General features: G+C 42.3%; 2 protein-coding genes across 14 annotated transcripts; one reads left to right on the top strand and one right to left on the bottom strand.

Annotated features, from left to right (window-relative positions):
- Nucleotides 1–3,841: 3,841 nt before the first annotated feature.
- znf346 (zinc finger protein 346) lies at nt 3,842–10,166 on the bottom strand. 4 transcript variants are annotated; one of them, XM_076102030.1, is made up of 8 exons: nt 10,057–10,166; nt 8,465–8,568; nt 8,237–8,332; nt 7,660–7,807; nt 7,259–7,495; nt 7,057–7,156; nt 6,541–6,633; nt 3,842–5,017 (listed from the first exon to the last, which is right to left on the bottom strand). In XM_076102030.1, the coding sequence occupies exons 1-8, from the start codon at nt 10,112–10,114 to the stop codon at nt 4,864–4,866; spliced, it is 990 nt and encodes a 329-aa protein (XP_075958145.1). In that variant the 5' UTR covers nt 10,115–10,166; the 3' UTR covers nt 3,842–4,863. The 4 variants fall into 4 exon arrangements, with proteins under 4 accessions (XP_075958145.1, XP_075958146.1, XP_075958142.1 ...); XM_076102031.1 differs by lacking the exon at nt 6,541–6,633; XM_076102027.1 differs by having other exon boundaries at nt 4,818–6,633.
- Nucleotides 10,167–13,246: 3,080 nt separating this feature from the next.
- Nucleotides 13,247–25,207, top strand: uimc1 (ubiquitin interaction motif containing 1). 10 transcript variants are annotated; one of them, XR_012956263.1, is made up of 23 exons: nt 13,247–13,290; nt 13,559–13,649; nt 14,338–14,468; nt 14,576–14,651; nt 14,985–15,103; nt 15,261–15,432; nt 15,603–15,769; nt 15,976–16,701; nt 16,996–17,050; nt 17,179–17,279; nt 17,452–17,564; nt 17,708–17,888; nt 18,524–18,628; nt 19,647–19,702; nt 19,910–20,097; nt 20,415–20,485; nt 20,748–20,868; nt 21,121–21,435; nt 21,587–21,668; nt 21,767–21,869; nt 22,002–22,050; nt 22,178–22,445; nt 22,699–22,813. XR_012956263.1 is itself a non-coding variant. In XM_076101495.1 (23 exons), exons 2-23 carry the CDS (start codon nt 13,616–13,618, stop codon nt 22,874–22,876), a joined length of 3,177 nt encoding a protein of 1,058 aa, XP_075957610.1. In that variant the 5' UTR covers nt 13,247–13,290; nt 13,559–13,615; the 3' UTR covers nt 22,877–25,207. The 10 variants fall into 10 exon arrangements, 8 of the variants coding, with proteins under 8 accessions (XP_075957610.1, XP_075957612.1, XP_075957609.1 ...); XR_012956264.1 differs by lacking the exon at nt 22,699–22,813 and having other exon boundaries at nt 22,178–22,304; nt 22,412–22,430; XM_076101495.1 differs by having other exon boundaries at nt 22,412–22,445; nt 22,699–25,207.
- The last annotated feature ends 116 nt before the right edge of the window (nt 25,208–25,323 follow it).

Below are 25,323 nucleotides of genomic sequence, written 5' to 3'. Positions count from 1 at the left end.
CAGCCTTTTTCCAGGCAAATTTAACTGACAATGAACAATTTATTCAGGCTCGTCCGTTAGTGTAAACTATAAACTGATGCAGTTACTGCATTTTGATACTGACATTTCTCTTCTAATTGAATCACAATAACGGTGGAGCCCATTCAGCCTACAGGGGACCAAGACTAATTGTCTTGTCTGGCTGCTCTCACGGAGTATCCTGATGTCCCCCAGCATGCTCCAAACACTGTATACAGTAATACTGGACACACAGATATATACACACATATAGACAGCTGCACTGCTAAACTTTATTCACACTGGTGTCGATAAAAACAAGAGAGTTGTTTCAGCCATGTAGGTCCTAGAGAGGAAAAGTCCTGTTCCTTTTCTCAAAGACCTGAGTACTTCTTCCACTACTGCAGAAAATACTTCCAAAAACAGCATCTCCTGCCACAACTCTGTTAATGGGATTTATTCATCTTTTTTTATGTATACTGTGCATTGTGAAACCCCTTTACTTTGCTTCATGCAAAATCTCCTAAATTCCCCCTTTCCCTCATAAATCTACTATTTCTTCAATTCTAGAAATGTATTAAAACTGAAATATCACATATGTCATTTATTCTTAGCTTTTTAAAAGTATTTAGACTCTTTGCTATGACACGCTCAGGTGTCTCCCATTTATCTTGATCATCTTTGAGATGTTGTTACACCTTGATTGGAGTCCACATGTGGTCAATTCAACTGATTGGACAGGACGTCCATATACGGTCTGACAAAAAAAAAAGATCGATGAGGAAAATAGCATATGGTTTCTGAATGAACTCTTAAGAAAATTATTCCCTCATTAATCTCCTGGTGGAAAGTCATACTGCTATCTACTAAGATCAAGACTTTTAGGTCCTAATGAGTCCGATTAGACAACCCTCTGTTCAAACACCACATGACTGAAGGAGTGAAAGTGACAAAGGAGAAATAAAACAGAAGCAAAGACATGTTTGTCTTCATGGTCAAAGCTTGGTCAATTAAATCCAACGTGCATCATCGTTTTTGACAACCAAGCTTTTTCTTTTTACGATGTTAAGAAAATACTACAAAAAATTACAAGCTTTATTAATTCTATACATCACGTTTTTTTATTTACTTATTTTTACACCTCTGCAGCAAACAGATGTGTGAAAATCTATTTTTCATTTAGTACATTTTAAAATGAATATCTGAAAACGTAATTAACCCAAACTCTCCCCCAATTTCACCAGCAGGTTTTTGATCTTAACAGCAGTGTTTATGAAGCTCAGTGGCCTCGCCTCATGAGTGAAACAAATATATATGTGTACATATATATATATATATATATGTGTTGAAGCTGCTGTGCTTCTTTCTTAAACAGACGTAAGTATAAACTTTACACAGATCCACAAACATGAAACACACTTGACTTACACACACACGTTTCTTTCAGGTACGGAACATAACTGTACACACATATTAATGTCAGACTGGGCTCACTGACCTTCACTGTGAAGATAAAGAGGGAACAAGCCGTCTGTATATCTGACAAATTACTTTCTATATATTACACACGGGGGGGGGATGAAAATGTACCCCAAAGCATCAGTTCTGGGGGTTAACCTGAAAGATTTAAGGCTGTCGGGGGATCAACGCTAGTGAAACCTCAGCCAGGAAAATTCCCGGCGACTGACTCGACGCCGTGTTGAGTTCAGAACAGTCTGCATGTGTCTTAACAAGCATTCATCTTTGTATTAGCACACTGTCAACTCTCGACTGCAGGGAGAGAGACGCTGTTAAAAGGCCTCAGTGTGTTTCAAAAGAAGTGCTTGTTCTAGAGTCTCCACCTCCACACACGGAGGCTTTAGACGCCCTCTTTTCCTCAATCAGCTTGTGGCTGTGAGCAGTGAGCTCTTACATGAACACAACATCTCAGCTCCATAGTTGTCACTGTTAGCTGCGAACCTCCGGCTCAGCGCTCACCATGTTGAGAACCGTTGAGAGTCAATTAAAATGAATCCAATCTCGTATAAAGCACCTTTTAAGTGAAAGTAGTAATACCAGACTGCAATGTTGCAAAGTAACTAAAACATTTACTAAGTACTGTACTTCAGTACAATTTTGATATACTTGAACATGAGTATTTCCATTTCATGCTAGCTTTTGTACTTTGACTGCACGACATTTATTTGACTTTTAGTAAATGTTGACATAAATAAACATGCTACGCTTATATATGATCCAGAGATATACTACTCTGAGTACTTCTACTACTGCTACGCTGCTCACTTGGGACAAGGCAGCCTTTTAATGGGACCCAGCTCTCAACAGAAAAAAAAACAATATCAATGCATCAGCAGAAAATCAGAAGAAGAAGAGGTCAGAGTCTCCCCATGTCGTTTGATATTAGTAGCACCGTTATCAATAATAATATTACATTGTTTTGTCTGCGTGCTGAGCTCACTGTTGACGGCTCATTTGAGGAAAATGTCACTTGAGTCTGAACCCTGAACAAGCTTTTGTCACGAGCTGATCCAGCACCAGCAAAGAGTAAGTGCACCACCGTGTGGTGAAGCTCAAGCGTGGTTTTCTGGTCTCTTCAGTGTGTGATCTCACTTTGCTCTGTGGTTGGTTAATACGTCTGTTTCTTCTTCTACGATATTGTCTTTATGAGCAAAGAATCTCGAGACGCTTCTACCCTCGGTGTTGCATGACTAAAGAGAATACTGTTGGAACTTGGATTTTGAATTTGTTTTCCAGTCCAGGAAAGCGTCTGTGGCTCTCGATCATTGTTAAACCACAACGGGGCCATTGTGCTCGGTCTACTCAGTGGTTAGATTGAAGAGGTTTAAACTGTGCTTTGTCTGTCCAGTGTGTTCAGCTGGTATTCCAGTAGTGCTAACCTTAAACTAACATCCATTGTGAAGTTTAAAACACATTGCCGGTTTATTCCAGCTTGTTATAGACATTATTTTGCACTCGACAATGAAACAAAAACCTGTTCCTCGTTAAATCTGCACACATTTTGATGCGAAGCTTCCAGTTTCTTTTACCAATGACTGGTGATTTCTTCTATTATTCCACTGTTGCTCAGAGGGATCTTTGTCTCTTTCTGCCCTTTTATATCAGTCGTGTTGAACCACCGTACAGCATTTTGTTCTGTACAAAGCAAACCCTTCACACAAAACATGTATTAGAAGAGGACTTTCTTTATCCTAAAAGCATGTAAGACCACTCAGAAATAAAGAGTAGTCCTCTCAGACATCTGATTGGACCCTATCGAGCTTCTGTTGCAGGAAATTATTAACCTTTGCACTCACGAAGCAGCGAGTCAGGGTCGACCTGATACTACGCACTCTTCTCATTTGTGCCTCCGTCGTCCTGCCTGAGACTCAGAAATCGATCTCAATGCGTCATGTGGAAGGATGTCACAATTCCTGAAACGCATCTTGAGGAGAGAGGAGGCTTAACCGAGCGGCTATGAGCGAGGATGCACAGGTGTATCCTCGTCCCGAGACGTATATCAGAGGCTTGTCACATTATGCCACGTTGTGATTGGATTTAAAATTGAATATATATGTTGTCATGCTCATCTGACAGAGATCATAAAAGACAGATGATGCAGCTGTGCTACACGTCATTTTTAATTAACGACCGCTCCAAAGCAAGGACGTCTCATTTTGTTAAATGTATGTTGCCTCCTCGTGTCTCTTCCTCGCCTCCTCCGCTCGCTTCTTAGGTTGGTTGGACTAAGAGGAGAGGAGGCGAGGAAAGGAATTGAGGATGTAGAAACTGATAAAAGAGCAGAGCCGTGTGTGTGTGTGTGTTGAAGGCAAACAATCAAACAAACTCTCTTAAAACATTTCTGCACTTTATGCACATCTTTGCTGCTTTTTACCCCCCTCAGTTATACACAACATATTGAAAATAAATCTTAAATCACAAAACGCCAAACACACAAAGGCTGAGGGTGAAAACAAAAAAAGGCCATTTGTCTTCTATACACCATGAACTATACAGTATGTATGAGCCCTCTTTGAAAAACTAAAACATGGTGGAAGAACATTCAATCCTGAAATATTCAACCGATCGTCTTGTACGAGGACAAATGGACTAAAAAAACAACATAATATTGACATCACTTTCTAATTTGACATCACTGTTGAAAATCTCTGCTATTGACAGTAATTATTACAGAGCTCAGAAAGCATCTATCGGTCTCTTCTAGAGGTTACAAAGCCCAGAACTCAGAAGAAAAGTACTTCAAAATCTTTCAGTAAACCAAAACTCAACGGTACAAAAAAAAGCTCACAGCTGTTACAGATCCGCTGCATTAGAAATCATCGTAATCCCTCTCATCTCTCCATTTTAGTTATCAACACTGTCCAGACTCCTGAAACTTTATAAAATGACATCAATCTCTACAAAATGCTTGTTGTTGTTGTTGTTGACAGATTCTGGTACGTTTACAAGCAGAAGAGGATCTAATTTAGGCTCTCTGAGATCACAATAAGCCTTTTAGCAGCAGTCCTTTATGCAACCGACAGAAGATATGTATATGTAATGTCTCACAGGAACGCACGATTAAATGAATCTTAGTCAAATTGGCTCGTTTGTTTACAGTAAAAACAAGAAGAAGTAAATGTAGAATCCTGGGCCACCTGAAGAGAAACATCAGCTCTGTCCAGACTAAACATTTAAAGGAAATCTAGTGAATTCACGACCTGGTACTCAATAAGTTACTCTGAACAAGTAACATTTCCATGGAAAAGTTCTGGAGATATTCTGGCTTTGAATTTAACAAAAAGAAATATCAAAACAATCGATAAAAGAAAAAATGTTCTCATAAAATTCAACTCATAATTTCAGTTTTTACAAACCATATCCAGTATCTGGACAGAGAGCTCTCCTTCCATCTGTCTGGACAGTGATGTCAAAACTGGCTGCAGTGACTCGTCTGGTCGTGCAAAAGTTCGATTTCACCGCTTCGCCATCGTCTTCAACGCCGGGTTCAGAAATACTCAAACTTGCAGAAAGCAGAGGAAGAGGAGACGTTTCAATAAATATATTCACTGGAGATGCAAACCAACTATATCGAGGCGAGGAGAAGATCTAGAGACAGGAAGCAGCTTTGCTCTGATCTGGTAGATGTTACTATTAGTTAGATATTAGTGGGGGGGGGGGGGGGGGGGGGAACGATTACGATACCCTGCTGTCTCCAAACTTTAAACTCTCCTCCTGTTACTTCATTGATGTATATAATAATGTCCCGATAATAGATCAGTACTGGCTAAATAATGGCCGATCCGATCCTTTCTTCAGAACTCCAACAGAGTGAGACATCTTCTCGTTAAATGAGTCAGCTGATCACATCTCATCAATTTCAAGCTGTCACATTCTCGTTCAAATTAAAATCGATCATTTAAGTTTATGAACAGTTTATGATGCTATTAATCGGGGCCTTGAGTATTCGGCTGAAGTAGCTTGTGAACAGTAACATTAATAAGTCTTATACTTATCTAATCAACATTTAGGTAAAGACAAGTACCGGAGATACCAAATATCAAATCCACATCAGAGGGTCGTTTCATCGCGGCCCAAACGCACTGAAAGCATCCGACTCACGCGTTTGGTTTAGATTTTGGAGCATCGCATGAGGAAACATCTGTTTTTGTTCTGCAGCTGGAACGCCTGCTTGGAGAGCTAAAAGGAAGAAAAGGATTTTCCCCAAGAGGACGTTCTCTTATTAAAAGAAATGAAGTATTAATAATAACAATACTGTTGCCTTCACTGGTTAAAATGACAAACGTAGTCGCAGCAGCTGTCGCTAACATAAATTTCATCTGTAACTTGATGTCTGACTAAAATAAAACGTTGTTGGGTTAGTGTGCTCAGCTTCCCACTAACACCACTGTACAACAGTCCCAAACACTCGAACAGGGCGATAAGGAAAAATCAATTTGCCATCATCTAGTTAAACTTTCATTTATGTATCAATATGTTAAAAGATAAAGGTGTTAAAGGGTATCTGTTATGTACAGAAATGTCTAAATAGCAACCATTTCTTAAAATACTGCTGGTTCTGTGCGGTTGACATTTCAAATCTGCAATACGTCACAGGAGCATCAATGGACGCGTTCAGTGCGTTTGGGTCCTTTTTTTAGAGGAGAAGACTTGAAGCGTTTCAGTTGAGTACTCAAAATGATAAAATACCACGTTGGGGTATTTGAGGGTCCAGGTGACTGAGAAGAGACTCTGGCAGGAGGTTGATGTTAGTGTGTTAAAGGGGGCTGGTTGTTTTTGTGTCATTCCAAGTCCTGACTGAATCCTCTGCAGTCTCTTCCAGCCCAGCCTCAAGTAAACTGGTTCTCCTCCGAGTACTCCGTGTCCTCTGGAGCGTACTCGTTATTTTCGGCAGCGTACTCGTTATTTTCGGCAGCGTACTCGTTATTTTCGGCAGCGTACTCGTTATTTTCGGCAGCGTACTCGTTATTTTCGGCAGCGTACTCGTTATTTTCGGCAGCGTACTCGTTATTTTCGGCAGCGTACTCTTTATTTTCGGCAGCGTACTGCACGTCGCCCTCGTACGACTGTTCTGCTGCGTCTTGGTTCTCTGCAGTGTTCAGGCCGGACTTCTTCACTCTACATCAAAAGACACATTTTAAGATTGTTTTGTCAGAGGAGCGTTTTTCTTTTTTTCAACAAGACTGATTGGTTAGTTCAAAACAAAACAGAAATCAGAAATCCACAAGCAGACAGATTATAAATAAACATCTGTCCAGATAGAAATGAAAGAGCGCAATTGAAGTGTTTTTAAGCTCATGAAAAACCAACAGGAAGCGATATAACCCCAACGTCATGTTGGCCAATCGTGCAAAAAAAACAAGAAAAAAAAGATGTTGTGTAAAAAGTCCTGTTTGCAAGGTTAGAGCCGGCACAAAGTTTTGCACGGAGACGAAAGGCCAAAACGCAGAGAAAAAGCTAGCTTAAAAAAAAATACCTGTGTACACGTGGAGTACTGACGGAAATGTGATTATCAGGGAGAAATAAAAAGTGTGTACTTACTGGTTCTTATGTTTGGCGCCACTAATATGAGACTGGTACTGCTCCACAGAGTTCAGTTCGATGCTGCAGACGGTGCACGGGTAGCCCTTCAGTGTGGAAGCTGGAGGCACACAGGAAAGGAGAGAGGGGTGTTTTCGTGTCCACACAGTAAAAAGAAAGACTTAATGAATGATTTATCCTCAGACGGGGTCTGTGGTCTGACCTGGTGCAGTGGAGGGGCCGTATGTCTCCATCAGTTTCTGCTTGGTCATCTGTTTCCTGTGCTTCTTGCCCACGTAGTGCTGCTGGGCCATGAGCGGGTTGTTGAAGGAGGCCTGGCAGATGGAGCAGAAGCGGTCCGGGTCGCTGTTGCTGTCGCCGCCCGTCGCCGGCACGCCGCTCGAATCGTCTGCAGGTTTCTTCTTCGGCAGGACCGTCAGTGGCGTTTGGGAGGCTACTGCTGCAGAGGAGATGCAATAAAAAGACAGTAAGCAACACTTACAATGTCAATCATACTTATAGGGAACCAGATAAAAAACTATACGCAGAATCGGGGGGGAAAAGAAAATGGAAGGTAACAGAGCCGCAGGTTATGAATAAAATCATACAAAAGCACGTCCATACCTGGGGCCTGGGGGCCGACGGATTTCAGCCGCAGGTTCTTGGCGTGAACTTTTCCCTGGTAGTGAGACTCGGCCATCACAATAGAGGAGAAGGTCATGTTACAAACATGACACACCTTCGACCGGTCGGTATCTCCGTTGTTACAGTCCTACACACACACACACACACACACACACACACACACACACACACACACACACACACACACACACACACACACACACACACACACACACACACACACACACACACACACACACACACACACACACACACACACACACACACACACACACACACACACACACATCATTTCTGGATACAAGAGGCATCACTTGTCCCGGTGGGGGGAAAAAAGGACGATTTGTTTGCACATCTGTTGTGTGAACAAAGGTCCACACAAAGGCTTCATCTGGAGGATAAAAGGTGTTTTTTCGAAGCTTTAAAATGGCATCAATTAAGAGATGCAATTAACGGCTACACCTGTTTATCTTCACAGTGATGTACATTTAATACATTTAATGGTTTCTGTTGTTTTGGGGGATTTGAGCTGTTGAACTGAGCTCTTTTCACTCACACTGTCAGACGATGACGACTTGAACTTCTTGAGCTCCGGCTCCTTCTCGTTCTGCATGGAAAGATAACGGCGCACTTTGTTGCCGTGTTTCTTGCTCTGAAAAGACACGACGAGCACAAACGTTTCATCACAAAGTGGACAACAAACACTCAGGACGGCTAATAATCATACCGTTAAAAATAGGTAAAGTCAGCTGAAAGCGCAGCAGCAGACTGTGGGCTCACTGACCTGATAATGAGTCAACTTCTGAGACTCTGAAATGAGAACAGCGCTGCAGACTTTACACTGGGAGTCAGAAAACAGGTCGCCGTGCTCCTTTATCATCTTATTTACTGCAGGGGGGAGACAGAGAGAAACAGGAGATTTCAAAATCAGGTCACATCTCCTGGGATATAATGTAATTATAAACACACAACGTAAAACCAAAAAACATCTGTGGCAAAAGTTCAAACAACAATTTTGCTCATGATGCTTTTTATTTATCAAGACAGCTCTGTGGTGTCCACCTCCAGTGGCATCAAAATCCTCTGTATTAAGAGTTATTTCTTTCTTTTTATAAAGTAGTAGTTATTGCTTAAATATAAGATGCTCACCTTGTGCACATGTTAACAGTACATGCAAGTCAATGGCAAACGCCTGTGCACAGATCTGTAAACACCAGACAGACAGACGCACGTTTTGGTCCTAATTCTGAGTTTGAGTCTTTGCTCTTTGCTCAAACAAAGTATTCACCTCGATGCAAAGACGGGACAAAAACAACGGCAAATATACTGGACAGATATGATTAATCCAAGTATTAAATCAGGGGATTAAAACTTGGTTGGATGCGACATTTAAGGAGCACTTCCACTGACCGAGTTGGTTTGGATGAGATGTATTTAATTCAGATGTGGAATACATCACCGGCTTCATCCGTCTGTTAAAGGCATTTTGTCACTCAGACAAAAGGTGTTTGTCTATTAGATTAGATTAATTTAATATTGTCTTTGCACAGAGTACAGAGACAACGAAAAGCAGTTTGGCATCTATAACCAGGAGTGCAAAAAGCTGCAAAGTGCAGAACAAAATATAGAATAAACAGTAAAGGGGATGTGTGCCAAGATCCTGTGTGAGCAGTATGAACAGTATGTAAAGAATCAGATATCAATATGAACACAGGAGGCAGTTCAGGTAGAAGTACAACAACGCTCATGGTGCATTAGAGGGAGAGGTACAAAGTTATCACACAGGCTACTACATCAGTGACGCACTTCTCCATCACATCTCTTAAATAAATTGCATTTTTAATTTCTCTGCAAAGCTTTGGTGAACAGCTGCTTTTTAAATGCGCTGTATAAATCAAATGTGCTTAATGTCAGAAATACAATATTAATAAAAAACACACGTGACAAACTTCTGTATGGACACAGTGTCTTCACCACATAGACAGATGTTTACATCTCCGTTGACATTGTTTAAGACCTGAGGATTATAGCTAACCGCACATGGCCTAAACAAAAATGAACGTCTGTCAATGACCCGCTATTGACCCAAATTTAAGGATGCCTCCTTCAGTCTCCGCTGGTGCACGTGCAGGGTTATTACTTCACGAGCAGTCTGAAGCAACATCGGATGCAGATATGCTCTAATCGACCTTGGAGCTGAAACGGCTACCGTTAGCTTAGCTTAGCAAACACGCTCCGCTCAGCCTGCATTGCCGCCCGGGACGGCTAACGTTAGCTCGCGTTAAGCTAACAGCAACACTGGTATTTTAACCGCGACTGTGACTTGCACTGACACGCAATCTTATTTTAATGCATGCGTGTGGAAACGGGTCATACCTTCCGCCGGCCCCGAAGGTAAATAAGGAAAATCCTCTGTCTGCATCGCGTCGGCCATAATTTCAACTCAAAAGCCAGCGGCGTCCTACTGCGCATGCGGCGCTTTCAGGCAGCCAAACGGGTAAACATAGAGCCGTAAAAAGAGAGAGTCGCGTCAATGGAAGTTCAACATGCTTTATTGCAGGGGTTCTTAACCTTTTTGACCTCGGGGCCCAACTTTTCAAGTACAAAGTGTCCCGGGGCCCATTCAAATATTAACACTATTAGTTTAACTAATTGATCTCACTCTTGGTTTGATTTGTATTCAATAACTATATTGTTACCTGTTCAACTCCACCCCTATTTTGGAGCAAAACCGCCTAAAATGACATACCCAAATTAAAATGGCTGTAGCTTCTGAACCACTGTGACTATATGCATCAAAAGTGTCAGAAAACCTGTAGGTCATATAGAAACAGAGCAGTGGGCCTTTGGAGTCAGTAAAAATTGAAGATTTTTGTCCGCATAAAATAAAAAAGTATCTTTCAGTATAAATAACTGCCTGTGGCTGTATCTGTACAGGTAGGGTTAGGGCTGTAACTACACTATCAGTGAACAACTGCCTCAAATTTGAAGAAGATTGGACAAAGTATGACGATTCTACAGTGTTTCTTCCATGAAGAGATCCAGGAGGAGCTCTAAAAGGATATTTGGAGACCCAAATGGACACATGGTAACCAAATGATATTCTGACACACTGAAGGTGTTTCTCCCTTTATATTTTGATATTATATTATCTTCCTTTTATTTTTAGCATTTGCAAATTTCAAAAACTATATATATATATGGTCGAATACGTGGTATATAAGTAACGGACTTACTGTGCGTAATGGCTGCAACTGAGTGCACGATCGAGTATGAGGGTAGCTCAGTTACGCAAGGTTATACGTTGGTTGACGGCTTATAGAAGAGGAAGATAAGGTTTGTACTTTAAGTACTAGCGTTTTCTGAAGCTACTAGCTCCATGGTAACATCCGCTAGCACATTGTTGGGTCTGTAATGTGTCTTTTTCCATCGAAATGCTGCAAGATCCGACTTGCAGCGGTTATGGCGACTTTGGACAGTGTGTGTGTTTGGGCTCCTTTTGTGAAAACTCCATGAGAAATGAAAGAAAATCGATGATTTCTTTGCAAATATGAGGGTTTTGGGCATGCTGGGATACCAAACACGGCCATGTTTTGTGACGTTTTGCGCAAGCAAGCCGTAGGAACGGAACGGAAGGCGAGGGGATCGAGGACGCCGGCGTCCTCGCGGAGATGAACAGGAAAAACCCTTGTCAAATAAATGAGATGATACAATGTGATGATCACAAAGACATTTATTTATCATGTGTATATAAACCTGCATACACAACAAGAAGCCCAACAGGCTTTCCCACGAGCGTTGGATGTTTCGTCGCTAGGTGTCGCTTTATTTTTGAAGGCTTCAGTGCTTCGTTTGACAGCATTAGCCCACATTCCACACACTGAAAGTGTTAAGAAAGTCAGGATTGTACTTGCGCACACATTTAGACTTTGGGGGGGGGGGGGGTATGGCACCACTGTCGTCTTCATTTTTTCTACCACTACAGTGTAGTGGTTAAATTGTGTAATGTTTATGATTCATTAAATGATGTAACACTGCTGCCCTCTAGTGGTTAAATCATGTAATGTTTATGATTCATTAAATGATTTAACACTGCTGCCCTCTAGTGGTTAAATTGTGTAATGTTTATGATTCATTAAATGATGTAACACTGCTGCCCTCTAGTGGTTAAATCGTGTAATGTTTATGATTCATTAAATGATTTAACACTGCTGCCCTCTAGTGGTTAAATCGTGTAATGTTTATGATTCATTAAATTATTTAACACTGCTGCCCTCTAGTGGTTAAATCGTGTAATGCTTATTACTCATTAAATGATGTAACACTGCTGCCCTCTAGTGGTTAAATCGTGTAATGTTTATTACTCATTAAATGATGTAACACTGCTGCCCTCTAGTGGTTAAATCGTGTAATGTTTATGATTCATTAAATGATTTAACACTGCTGCCCTCTAGTGGTTAAAATTAGTGTTACAAATTGTTTGTGTGTCACAGACTGTTGTGTGCTGTTGTGTTTTTCTCTGTTAAAGAGCATTAGTTGTGGGTTGTTAATTGTTGTGTTATAAAGTTATGACCATGACTAGGGTTCCCTCTCAATACATATAAGACAACTAGCGCTGACCGCTGTGCATTAGCAGCAAAGAATACATTTAGCTGCCTGTTGAAAGCAGACAGCAGTTGTTTTGGCTATGCACCGGTATAATGGTGTGTGAAGAATTCATATCATACGGGAAATTAAAACCGGTATACTGCTCAGCTCTAGTCTTTATTATAGTTTGGACAATTTTGTACCAATATTTGACGGGCCGGATTAAAAAGCCCAACGGCCGTAGTTTGCCCATGCCTGGGCTAGCGGCTAGCTGAGTGTCTTCTTCTGCTTATTGTAGCTTGTTAAACAACTGACTGACGCATTACCGCCACCAGGTGGTGGGAAGCTATATTGTAACTGAGCGTCTCATGGAGAACAGTAATATCTCTGGTGTCTTCAATTGATAACCTATGCGGTCCCGCGGCCCACAGCTGCAAAACTGAAAGTTTTTTTGCGGCCCTCTAGGTGGCGTTCATGGTTAAGAATCATTGCTTTATTGTCACATGATTCACGTAGACTTCAGAGGGTTCCAGGAAGTACTTGGTGGGCAATTTGCACGTGTAGATACTGGCAGAAATGGGCTTCCATAGAAATCTGTAGAAACAGAGAGAAATAATCTGTGTTTTTAAAAGTAAAATGTGCTCATATTTGAGGATTAGTAAGTGTAACAGGCAGACATCATCAGGCACCAAAAGTCTGTCTGTTTGTCTTAGTTTGTTCTTGAAAACTTCTCCAATCCTTCCCTAATCTTACTAATCCTCAAATATTAGCTAATTATACTTAAAAAAAACACAATATGTAATAATTTAAATATGCATGTCGCAATTCTGCCTCTATGTTTGCATCGTTTCTACCAATAACTATGCACGCAAATTGCCCGCCACTTGAAAATCAAGTATGTTAAACTTCCGTTGACGCGACTTTATACGGCTCTGGCTGAAGGCAGCGTGAAGGTCGCGCCTGACGTAGTAGTCACGTGACTCAAACAAACATGGCGCCGCGAAAGTGAGGAAAACTCTTGATGTGAGTCTTTCTATACTGAATACTGTTTGGTTTATCGTTATTTTAAGTAGCCGTGGAACAAAAATAACACACATGAACAGCGACTTTGTTTTAACTATACGGTAAATTAAACACAACATCGAGAAAATGAATTGTATTTGATGTTTTTAGGGTCCCGTTTAGTCAATTTGTTTCCCTGTCAACCGATGTTCTCGCGCTATGGAAGCTAACTTTAACTGACGATTTCCTGCTTCTCACTCAGCTCTTTTGTTTCAACTTCAACACGCAGGCTAGTTAGTTTGGGGTCAACGCTCGTGCCATCACGTCACACCGACCAGCCGGACAGATGAGAGGTAGAAGAGGACAGTCTTCATCATCAGGTGATAACTGCTGCTGAGAGTGCGCGAGGAGGGTGCGCTGTTATTATTGGTTATTTTGAAACCGTTGTGTAGTAACATGGAAGAGGGGGATGAGGAGGAGTAATACCAGTATTACAAACGAGTAGACCAACCAACACACACTCCACCTTTTTACAAAACCTCATGCAGGAGTTGTGTATAACAATGAGAATAACACAACAATAACAATTATGTTATAATGTTAGAAAGAGCTGCAGATGATGTCTTCATTTAATTTCACTCATACACGCCGTCAAGTGTATTATGCCCCAAAATGGATACAGGTAATGTTTATTGAGAATATAAACACTGCATACTTTAGCTTAACTGCCACTCATGTTGAAATGTTGAAATGTAGTAACTTTAACCTTAAAGGCCTGAGTGGTTGGTTCAAGACGCTGGTTGAATCTATGAATGTGTGGACGAACTGAAACGGCTCATAAGAGAGATTTGTGTTTCTTCTTTTTCAAACTGAAGAGGCTGGTTTACAGCCATGAATTGGCCAATACGTCACAAATCCAGCAGAAAGTAGACGGGTGAGCTGCATGTGAATTCTTCCCTCACCTTAGATTCTGGCAAGAAAGAAGAAACCAGCAGGAATTTGAGTGGAGCTGGATTATGTGGTTTTCGAGATGTAACTGTTGAAGCTTTATTTATTTGTGTGTCATAGTTTCTCAGGAGCAGACCAGAATGGCTCTGAGGAAGCAACTACTCCAGGATGTCAGCGACGTTCCCTCCGGAAGCCAACAGGTTGACGAAAACACGCAGGAGGACGAAGCTCTCGACGACGGAGACGACAATGTAAAGAAAATGTTAAGATGAGCTAGATAAATACAGGTTTATATGTTGAACTCCAGAAGTACAGGCTCAAAAAAAACAACAACACCTTAGTTTGTTTGTTCTTCCAGGACGAGCTCTCATCATCACTTCTGTCATCGGCATCGAGAGAAAAACGGAAAAGAGAGACGGAGAACAAATCCAAAGGTACATAACAGAGCTTTCATTTCATTTAACTAGAAATCATTCAGAAAAATACCAGTATGAAGAGAATACCACAACCAGTACTATGTTCAATAAAAACGTGACGTTATTGTGTGATAACATTCTCGATTGAAGTTACTGTACCTCGTTTTGAGATGCTGATTTATTGACGCCATCAAAAGCGTCGTTTATTGACTAAAGTACAGTCTAAACGTAGCCATCCAAAGCTTAATCTACCCTAACTAAGTCACTGTGTTCGTCACATTTAAAGCCGATGTCTGTAATATATACAACGCTGACTTTCTGACATAGTAACCTTGTCCCCGTTGTTCTCAGAGATGACCGAGGAGGAGATGATGGACATGGCTCTGCGTCTGAGCGAACAGGAAGCCAGCGTCACTGCGCTCAGAGTCCAGCAAGAGGACGAGGCCATGATGAAAGCCATTCAAGAGAGCGTGAGTTGTTAAAGTTGTACGGTCATTTTTGGAGGATACAGAACCGATTGCATACTGCAGTAAATGTACAACCACTTCTTTTTGTTGCACGCTCACAGTCACCTAGTGTAGATGACCGACCGGTTTCTAAATATCCGTGTTTTTTTGTGTCTCGTAGATGTTCAATCAGACTCAACCGGCCCAAAGTCGGAGGCTGCCTACCGATGCTGAAGCTTCACTCAGGATCTTCTCTCCCAGGAAACTCTGGTATGCAAATGGGAAGAAGACGTCGGCCGTCAATCAGGGAGCAGCAGAGGACGTCTGCACACCAGAGGCCGACCTGAACCCAGGTGAGTCACTGTTGTTGTTCAATACCCTGCAACTTCTAGTGTCCTCCTGCACCAACACTGACGAGACAGAAAGGGAAGAATAAATCAAAAATAATAATGTTAGCGTTAAATCAGACCAGCTGCTGCTGAAGTGCCCATGAGTGTGAACACGTGCTGTACTGTATTCCCAGGAGCAAAAGGAACAGGAGATGAAAGTAATAACAGGCTGAGAAAGCGGAAAAGGAAAGAAGGAAGTCCTCTGCTGGAGATGCCGGACTTGTCGCAGGCTCAGAAGATCTCCTCTCAGGCTTCACCCTGCAGCTCAGAGGGTCTCTCAGTGCCTCTGGACTCACCGCAGGTTTCTGTCTTCTCTTTCCTTTTGATTCGTCTGATTCAATTCATTATTTAGTCTAGAAAAGGCTGCTGGTCACAGTTTCCAAAAGCCCAATGTGATTTTTACAGAACTAAAAGAGAGAGAATATTGGACTGTCAGTCATCAGCTGAGTACAAACACAACTCTAAATAAATGATGTTTGTTTTTGTCTTCTCTCAACAATAAACCAGAGCTGTGACTCGACCCAGATCGACGACTGTCAGCTTCTTAAATCCCCCGTCTTCCCCTCCGCTGACTGCAGAGCCAAGGTTCACGTCCCCCGGCTGAGCCAGGACCTCCTGGAGACCTGCAGAACCTCAGGGTTCGTGTTCTGCTCCTCTCGGGACAGTTGGGCCTCGCCTCGAAAGTCTCAGCCCGCTCAAGCCAGCAGTCCCACGTTTCCCAAAAGCCCCAAACGCTCCAACAACCTCACTTTGTCCGAGAGTCCTGTCTCCTTAGAGGCTGATCAGGGAGATGATGTAGAGACGGATCCGAGTCCCGAGTATTTCAAAAGTCCAGTATTTGGCAGGAATGCTCAGCACGAGACGTCTCCAAGTGCCTGCAAACCCCAAGACGGTGTCTGTAACTCAGGGTTCATGTTCAGTTCTCAGGAGAGCTCGACCTCCTCTGTGAAGTCCACGCCCGGTCTGCTTAAGAGTCCAGTATTCCTCAAAAGCCCCGGCCTTCCCAAGAACCTCCCTCCCCCTGAAAAACCAGCAACCTGCAGAAGTCCTGTGTTCTCCGAGACTGTCGGAGGAGGATATACAAGCCCAGTGTTCGGCAGGATCGGAAGACGACGAAAGATTAAACTGGTTGAGCAGAAACACGCCGCGAGCCCTTCAGCTGCTGAGCTCATGGGTTCAGACAGTGACGGGAATTTAACCACCACCGAGGCTCCGGCTCAGAGTCTGAGGCAGGTGAGTCCAGGTGTCAAACAAAAGGGCTTCTCTGATAGTCGGGAACGTCTGAAACGACTGGATCTTTGAGTGTGATATCGTTATTTGAGAGTAATAAGTGTATTTTTTAAAGCAACGCTGTTCTGCAACATGTTTATTATACTGTAATGAATTTAACCGCCGCAAGGATGAAAAGTCTTCTTACCTCATTTTCAGCATGATGGCAGTAGAAATGGCAGTTTCACTCATAGCATCCTGACAGATTTTGTAACTTACTGCTCATTTTTAACTGTTTTTCCTGCTTTTTGAATTCAGGACAGCAAGACTGATCACAATCAAGACGCCGGGTTTACTAAGTCGTCTACGTCGGGTACAGTGAAACATCACACACACACTGCTCTCTGGAAGTCTCTTGTCCTTAATCTTCACTAACAATGTGAGCAATAGTGTGAGTAGAACCTGTTGGTCAGTGGTTCTGCTGATGTTTTCTGGTTTTAGATGATGTGGAGGAGGAGCTCAAGGAAACATCCAAAGACTGCTCGGCCGAGACGGAGCTGACCAGCGATATGACGCTACTCTGGTCTGACGACGACGTCACGGTACAGAGGCTTCCTCGCTGTTGATGACCTCCAGTATTTTCCCACATATCCACTTTGTGTCATCAGTTACACGTCTAGTTAATTCACTGTGTCAGCATTAGAAGTATGATTTCTATCAGGAATAACAGAGCGTTTGTCTGTCTTCACTGTTCCTCCCTCTCATCCGCTGCAGCCGGTGGGCTCACCCAGCCCGGTCTTCCCAGAGGAGAGACCTGTTCATCGGGCAGACGGTGAGGATGCATCCTTGAACCACGTGACGGCAGCTTCTCCGGGGATGAACTGCAGGTAGAGAAAACACCGACAACACCACGAGATCAGAGTCTCTGTGTCAAGTTAACTGCCTCAAACAGTGAGTCTGACTTGTCTCATCAAAGAGTTGAAGGACATCTCTTTGCTCACTGTAATTCTCTGTATGTTTCCACAATGAGACCTTCTACCTCCGCCTCCACATCCACCAGCAGACAGCAGCCTTCCACCGCAGAGAGAGGACCACAGCCAATCAGCAGCCAGGGAGCGGTCAGCGGGGCGCCTGCAGGCGGGCCGACGGTGCACTACTACTGGGGGGTTCCCTTCTGTCCTCGAGGGGTGGACCCGGACGAATACACACAGGTGAAGATCTGTTTCATCTTGTTATAAATAAAAGATTTCTGGGTAATCGCCTCATATCGCTTCTTCTCAAATGCGATGATTTCTGCTGTGATGGTCAATGAAAGTGCTCAGACTGAGGTCACCTGTATTTGAGCAGATGATATGAGAGGTACGAGGCTCCTCATAATCCCTTTCATCTCATTCATGATGGCGCTGCTGGCTTTGACACTCTTAACAGCTCCAATGATCTTCACTTAAACGTCAGATCTGTGTGCTTTGACGAGAACGTAACCTTCATACATGAAACAGTCACAAATCATAGTCATATTTCCATCATGTTTTCCATCGTTTGAGCTCTGACCGGAGCTCTTTAATGACCTCATCTTGTTATATCCTCTTCTGGAATAATTTAATCTCACCTACAGGAGATTTAAGCTCCAACAGCTGTTTAACTATCTATACTCTCATGACACCAGTGGATGGAAACGCACGTTAATTCACATTTTATTTTTGCAGATTGTCTAGAAATTCTTTTATTAAGCATATTATTAACTCAATAATACAAACAATAAACATGCAATCAAATTGTAAAGTAAAATGATGTCTAATTCTTTACTTTCTCTTCTGTTTCTCTGTCCATTCATCCCTCATGTCAGGTGATCCTGGGTCACATGGAGGTGTATGAGAAGAGTCTGAAGCAGGCTCAGAGGTGTCTGCTCAGGAAGGCTGAGTGGGGGGAGGCCGTCCTGCCGCAGCCAGAGGTACCGTCATAACTAGTGTCTTTATGGACTTCATAGGCTGATATCTAATTTGAGATGATGTTCATATACAGAGTTTAATGAACCAGAGTGAACCTCTGAGGCCTGAAGTATTCAGATCATTTACTCACAATACAGCAGTGAGAAAACGCCCCACTCAACCTGTCACTACAGGAGAGATAGTGATACAAGTGATAGTAAGAGGAATAGAAATAGATTGATATAAATTGATAAATAAATCATAGAATTAGTGTTGAAAGCACTATTTGCTCACAGAAGTAGTGGAAAAGTGAGCCCTGAGCGTAGCCAGATGCACGAAATAAAATAATACACAGACCAGGCGGATACCTCTGATTCTGAAAAGTGAAGCCAATGCAGAGCCTTAAACTTGTATTCTTTCTAATAACCAGCAGGAGGCGACTTCTCCGCTTGCAAAAATAAGTCAGATTGTATAGAAGTCACTGAGAAAATGACTCTACTTCTCTCTTGATTTATTACCTCAGTAAACATGAGTTGATGGTCTCAAGCTCTAGTTTCAAGTCTTCTTCAACACAGCATGATGTTCATTCAGTAAATGATGGTCCATTTAGAGTCAAACAGACCATAAAGCAGAGTATGCTTTAGGGCGGGGCTACATGGTGATTGACAGGTCACTTACCACGGTCTGGGAGTTCTCGTGTTTTCATCTTACAACTTTAACCCTTTCACAGTGCGTTTTCATTCATTTAATTGTAACATTCGGTCACATAAAAATGCCGTATTTAGCATTCGTTTGTACTCCACTCACCCTCTCGTGTTACTTTTGGTTCCAAAAAATTCAAACATCTGATAAGAAGAGAAACGCTATGTTGATATGAACACTTATTAGTATACACTATCATTATTGTTCTAGTCTTAGTGTACGTTGCTGATCCCTGCTGTGATGTGAAGACACTAATGAGCATAACATTTATGAAGCAAAGCTGTTTCTGATGTTTCAACAAGTTCAATTCATTCTGAGTCATTCATGTGTTCCTCCTAGAAATCCCCTTCACCTGAGTCGCCTGCTGAATCCCTTCAGCAGCTCGTTCCTCGAAGGTAAAAACCGCACTTGCTCTTCTACTACAGTAGGAATGTGTCTTGTTAGCGTTCTGTTAGCCTTCGTGGTCACACAGGATCAAAGAAGCAGAAAGTCAGACAGCGAGGTGGCTCTTCAGTCTCAAACCAGAAATAAACTTGATACACTCAAAACTACTGAACAAGAGAGGGCATCTGAACTGACGACCATCCTTCATTTATTTTCAGGCGTGGCCTCAGACTGAGAAGGAAAAAAGTGTGTGAGGCAGCTGATGCACTGTCTGCTGAGGCAGAGGAGGATGAAGAAGACGATAAGGATGAAGAGGAGGAAAGAGAGAGCAAAGAAGGAGAAGAGAAGAAGAAGGAGGAGGGAGAAGAAGGACAGGCGGATGCTGATGACTGTGAGGTTTGTCCAGGTACTGAAGCTCCACCTTCTCTTCATGTGCAGGAGGAAGTTTATCATCGTGGTGAAATGTCTTTGTTTTCTCAACGATCCTTTTCTACATCAACAGCTTGAGTTTTCTGAATGTGGTTGTTTAGCTTAAAATATTAGAAAGCAAGGATTTATTTTTTTGACAACCAACAGCAGAAGATGGCTGTTTTAAATTCTCACCTGGTGAGGAAACCATCTTCTTCTGTGATTACCTTTAATTTAATCACAATAGGCCTTTTTTTCTTAAAAACTAAACAGCTGCTAACAGCTGGTGTGTCTCTCTCTGGTTCGTCTCAACAGAAACCCAGCTGAGTGACAACGATGACGACAAGACGCAAGATCTGATGATGCCGCCCGACGCAGCAGCAGAGGTGAGTTTAAACACTGCTTCGGTTAGATTATGACGTTAATGAGGTCGTCCTACAAGTGGATGAAAGTCTGAGAACGTTAAATTCAGTTCTAAGTATCAGTGTGTTTACTAATAATTAATAACACACTCGGCAGGTGGCTTTGCTATCACACATGTTTCGGGAGAAGATGTACAACAGAAGATAAAACAATCTCATAAATCTACCATAAATATCAACTATTTCATCACTTCTTCCTCTTTGATGTCGACAACATTTTCTCCAGCGTGGATTTCAGTTTGACGGTAAAAAGAGTCCGGAGCCGCCGGAGGTCGAGATGATTCTCCAAGTGGATTCTCCAGCCGGGGAGGAGCTGCAGGGGGAGGAGGAAGAGATGGAGGTGGATGGTAAGATCACGTTGTGTGGAAAGGACAATAACAACACAGAAGAAAACATTTCATTTCATATTCTGTTCATTTTTTAATGTTTAAACAGGATCTTACATGTTGAACTCTTAACAAATGGAACAGAAAACCTAATTTGTAGTTTTGTGTTTGTACTGATACAAGTTTCCCCGACCTGGTCGTGTGGTGGCTGAAGTTGTAGAAATCATCGTTAGGGAATAATCTGAAACATGCGTTTGCGTCACTGTTTTTCAGCCGCAGTGGACAGAAAGACGAAGGGGAGCATCCCTGTGAGCTGCAGCGATGCTGGAGGACAGCATGTTAGAGAGGAGAGGACAGAGGAGGACGGGGGGGATCCAGATGTGGAGGAGATAACGGATCGAGGGCTTCAGAGGTCCACGTCTTCTGAAGTGGAGCCAGCCGCCCTCTCTCAGAACCCTGAAGCCAAAGTGGACTGTCCCATCTGTCAGGGCTGGTACCCGGTGACGGAGATCGAGAGGCACGCTGCGTACTGCGACGGAGAGGTGGCCATCGTGGGGGAGAGGAGGCCCGACAAAGTCTGCTTGCAAGGTGACCGAAACGTTATTTTATTTAACACAGTTCGGCCTCTAGAGTCACGGCTGTAAGCTGCAACGTTATATTTTCACAGTGGTTGGGACGTAACAGTTTAGCGTTGTTGTGTTGCTGGTTTAAAAAGGACTCCTTGCTGTTCACTTCATAGTGTCTTTGAAGACTCGGAGGAAGAGAACAAGGAGAGCAGAGGCGGCTGCTGAAGTGACTTATGAACCCTCCAACACTGGCAAGTAAGTAGGTACCACCTGTCGTTAACAGGAACAGCTCAGCGGTTTCACACAGGTTCTTTTTTTCTGTTCGTATTTTAAACACAGTTTTATGTTTTCAGGAATCAAGAGAAATGTTACGTCTGTCAGAAAGCTGTTCCCCTGAGAGACTACAACCGACACACCGAGCTCTGCATCCAACGGCAGGCATCAAAGACTACACCGGTAAGACTCGTCACACACTCGGTCATTCACCGATAGAAGTGCACAAGATTTAAATCTTATGTTTTGGATTTGATCTGTTGATGAGGTTGGATTCTTTTTTTAATATTTATATATATATTTCTGACCTTCCAGAAGGGAAATCTGCTGTCGGCTCTGGAGCAAACCGAGAGCAGAGATTCAGGTGAGTCTAGAAGTCTTTTAAATGTAACAACACTTCATGCCAGCAGCTCTGTGAAGCTGTGCTGACACACAGTGGAGCTTTGAGCTAAATGCTAACAGCAGAAAGCTAACATGCTGATGTTTAACAGGTATAATGTTTGGTGCGCTAACAAAAAGGACCTTCAGTTCCTCGGGTTCCTCCATAACAGTGTGAACAGAAAGAAGCAGATGTGAACAACTGGACTCACCTGATGCTCAACATTCAGATGAAACAATGTTGAGCAAATAAATATATGTTTTTACAGCCTCAAAAAGTAAATGATTAGCAGTAGAACTCATCGTTTGATTCACATTTGTGCTGACTTGTTGTTCTGTGTTCTCAGAGGCCGGGCCGTCTGGATCCAAACTCCACTCGGGGTAAAGACGTCTGAGAAACACTGACATTATGATTTGAGTGACAATATTCTTCTGTCTTTGTGGACATTTTGATCCAGAATCTCTCACAGTGACGGTGTCTGTCCGAGTGAACATTGTGAGGACAGACGTGGTAGAAATGTTTCTGCTGATCCTCAACCGTGTCGTGTGAATCCGTTAGTAAGCTAGTTCCAGTTTTAAAGAATGTTTTCTCCTTCAACGAGCTCTGATTTCTTGTATCTTTGTTCACTTTTAGAGATGTCATTGATCTGCGGGATGATGATGATGATGAAGAAGAGGAGGGCAGCGTTTCAGCTGTCAGGATCAGTAACTCTCCCATCAGAGCCTTCACTCCCATCTCAGAGGCCACCGGCTGCCTTATTGACTTCAAAACACAGCAGCGAGCCAAGACGCTGCGTCAGAGACGAAGATGAGGACGGCCTCCTGGTGCTGACGGAGAACACTGGAAACCAGAGCCTTAAATAAAGACCCAATTAGGTTGGACGTGACATTACATTGAAAAAAAAGACTTGTTTTTAACCCAACACCTTCCTGATGTCACATATTTATGCAGGTAAACAACGACAGATCGAACACTTGAATGGTCAAAATCTCACAATTATTTCAAAGCAGCCGGATTCAGACTCTTTGTGTGCCACTAAATTTAGCGTTCGTATATGTTGACGTGTTTCAGACTACCTCTTTGTGTATTGAAACATTTCCTTTGTGTTCACTTCTGTGTCGTCTTCGCCTTCCGAGTGTAAATCAAATTCATACTAACAACATTTTACTGGCCTTCAACCCTCAAATATGAGAAGTGAAGTTATTGTTTGTAGCCCTGATAATCAGTCGTCCACTTATCTCTCAAATGTCTCCGCACACGTTGGATGGATTACCATGAAACTTTGCAAAGACGTTGATGTTCTCCACACGATGGTGATCCTCTGATGTTTCATCTGGAGGCCAACTGAGGTCCAAACACTTAAGTTTATAAATAGAAATGCCAAATATTGGCATGCTGACTTGCTAAGTGTTAGCATGTGTAGATGCTAACATGAAGCCTTCTAATAGTAGCATGTAAATGTGCTAAATTGTCCATCATGCTAATGTTAAAATGATTCATAAAATTTAAAAACGTTTTAATTTCCTAGCCTATGACGACCAAAAGTCCAAAACCCAAAGATGTTAATATGACAATAATTCATGACAAAGAAGAGCAGAACATTCTCACATTTGAGAAGCTGGAACCCGTGAAAGTGTCTTTTTTTTTGGGCTTAAAAATCACGGATTAATTTAACTGATCGATCAGTCAACTCATCGTTTGAACTCTATGTGGATGAGATGAACGCAGCTGTGCAGGTTGATGTAAGTCAATTCACAGAAATGATTCCTTCAGTTGACAAATACACATGTTTGCCCACATGAGTGTGAATGTCCTAAATGGGCCACCGTAGAGATGATGTCCATTTATTTAGATTGCAACGTGGCATTTTTTTTTTCTGGCACCGCCTTCCGGACAAACAACATTTTTTTAGAGCTAATAATAACCACGTTGTCTCTCCACTTTACGTCAGTCCTTTGTAGTTTCTAGTCGGCTGTTGAGCACTTAAGATCAAACGCAAACAGTGGAAAGATCGAGAGCCTGAAGAGCTCTGCAAGCATTACTTTGAGAGAACATTAAATCAGTCTTTTCAATGCAGATCTCTTAATTGTACCAGAAAAATGTAAAATCTGATGTTTTTTTTGTAAACTGTTGACATTTGTTATCCCATAACATGGGATTTTAAACCCACTTCCTGTCAGGTCCCACATCACCTGTTTTCACTGTGACTCTAGTGGAAGGAAGTGCGATTCAGTTGAAGCCTGAGAACTCTGACTATGATCTTAATGTCCCCGTTAAGATCAGAGACGGCCCGGTGAGGGAGTTGAAAGTAACCGTAACATATTTTTTTTGGGAGTCGATTTCCATTTGTGACGATCAAATTTGCACTTAAGAAGCTCAACATGTCGTCACTGCCCTGTTAAATCATCTTCTCTCAGCTCAGAGGAGTTTATTTTAATGCCTTCTCTTCACCATGGACCATATGAAATATTAAGTTGATGGAGATCAAATTCGCCTGTTTTTTTTTCACTGTATCAACCTTGAATACTGTATCGGCACTTTAGAGTTGAATTTGCTAAAACTCACTGTCACACACTGATCACACGTGTTGGTTCATTGAAGGGAGAGATGAGCTTGATGCGAAATGATGTTTTCAGCGGGTGAAACAATGTGCTTTGTTCTTATTTTGTCCTTGAGAGGAAGAACAGATTTCACACAGATACAGTTTGTCTAATCCTCTAACCGTCGTTACATTTCACTTGCATTTCCTGAGAGACTGTTGCAACGCAGCGTCGTGCAGACTGTGTGTTGCGTAAGACTCTGTCACAATGTTCAGTTGCACCAACTGGATCGAAGTTTAGGAGGAATAATGATGAAGTGGAGTTCAAATAAAAGATGAACAGCTGTTTTATCTATTACAATAACAACTGTCTGTGTCCACTTTAGGACCAACAGTACACGGACACAAACGTTCCACCTGTATGTGATAGTTAAACATGTGACACCATGGGCCTTAATGTGCGGCCATAACAGCAGCATTGAGATCCTTTACTTCAAGTAAAAGTACTAATATCACACATGCATTGGAAATGTAACCTCAGTAAAAGTATGTATAGTATAATAAGGAAAATGTACTGAATGTATTAAAAGTAGAGAAATGTGACCGTTATACTATCCTGTATTATATCATAGGTTATTATTACTCATGCATGAATGGATGATGCGTGAACAGGATGTTCCTGTTGTAGCTGGTTGAGGTGGAGCTCATTTTAAACTATT

The sequence above is a fragment of the Anarhichas minor genome, unplaced genomic scaffold, assembly GCF_050575085.1.
Source record: "Anarhichas minor isolate MPS153535 unplaced genomic scaffold, ASM5057508v1 ptg000027l, whole genome shotgun sequence".
In the NCBI taxonomy this organism is placed as follows: domain Eukaryota; kingdom Metazoa; phylum Chordata; class Actinopteri; order Perciformes; family Anarhichadidae; genus Anarhichas; species Anarhichas minor.
This window is presented reverse-complemented; position numbering and strand designations above follow the sequence as displayed.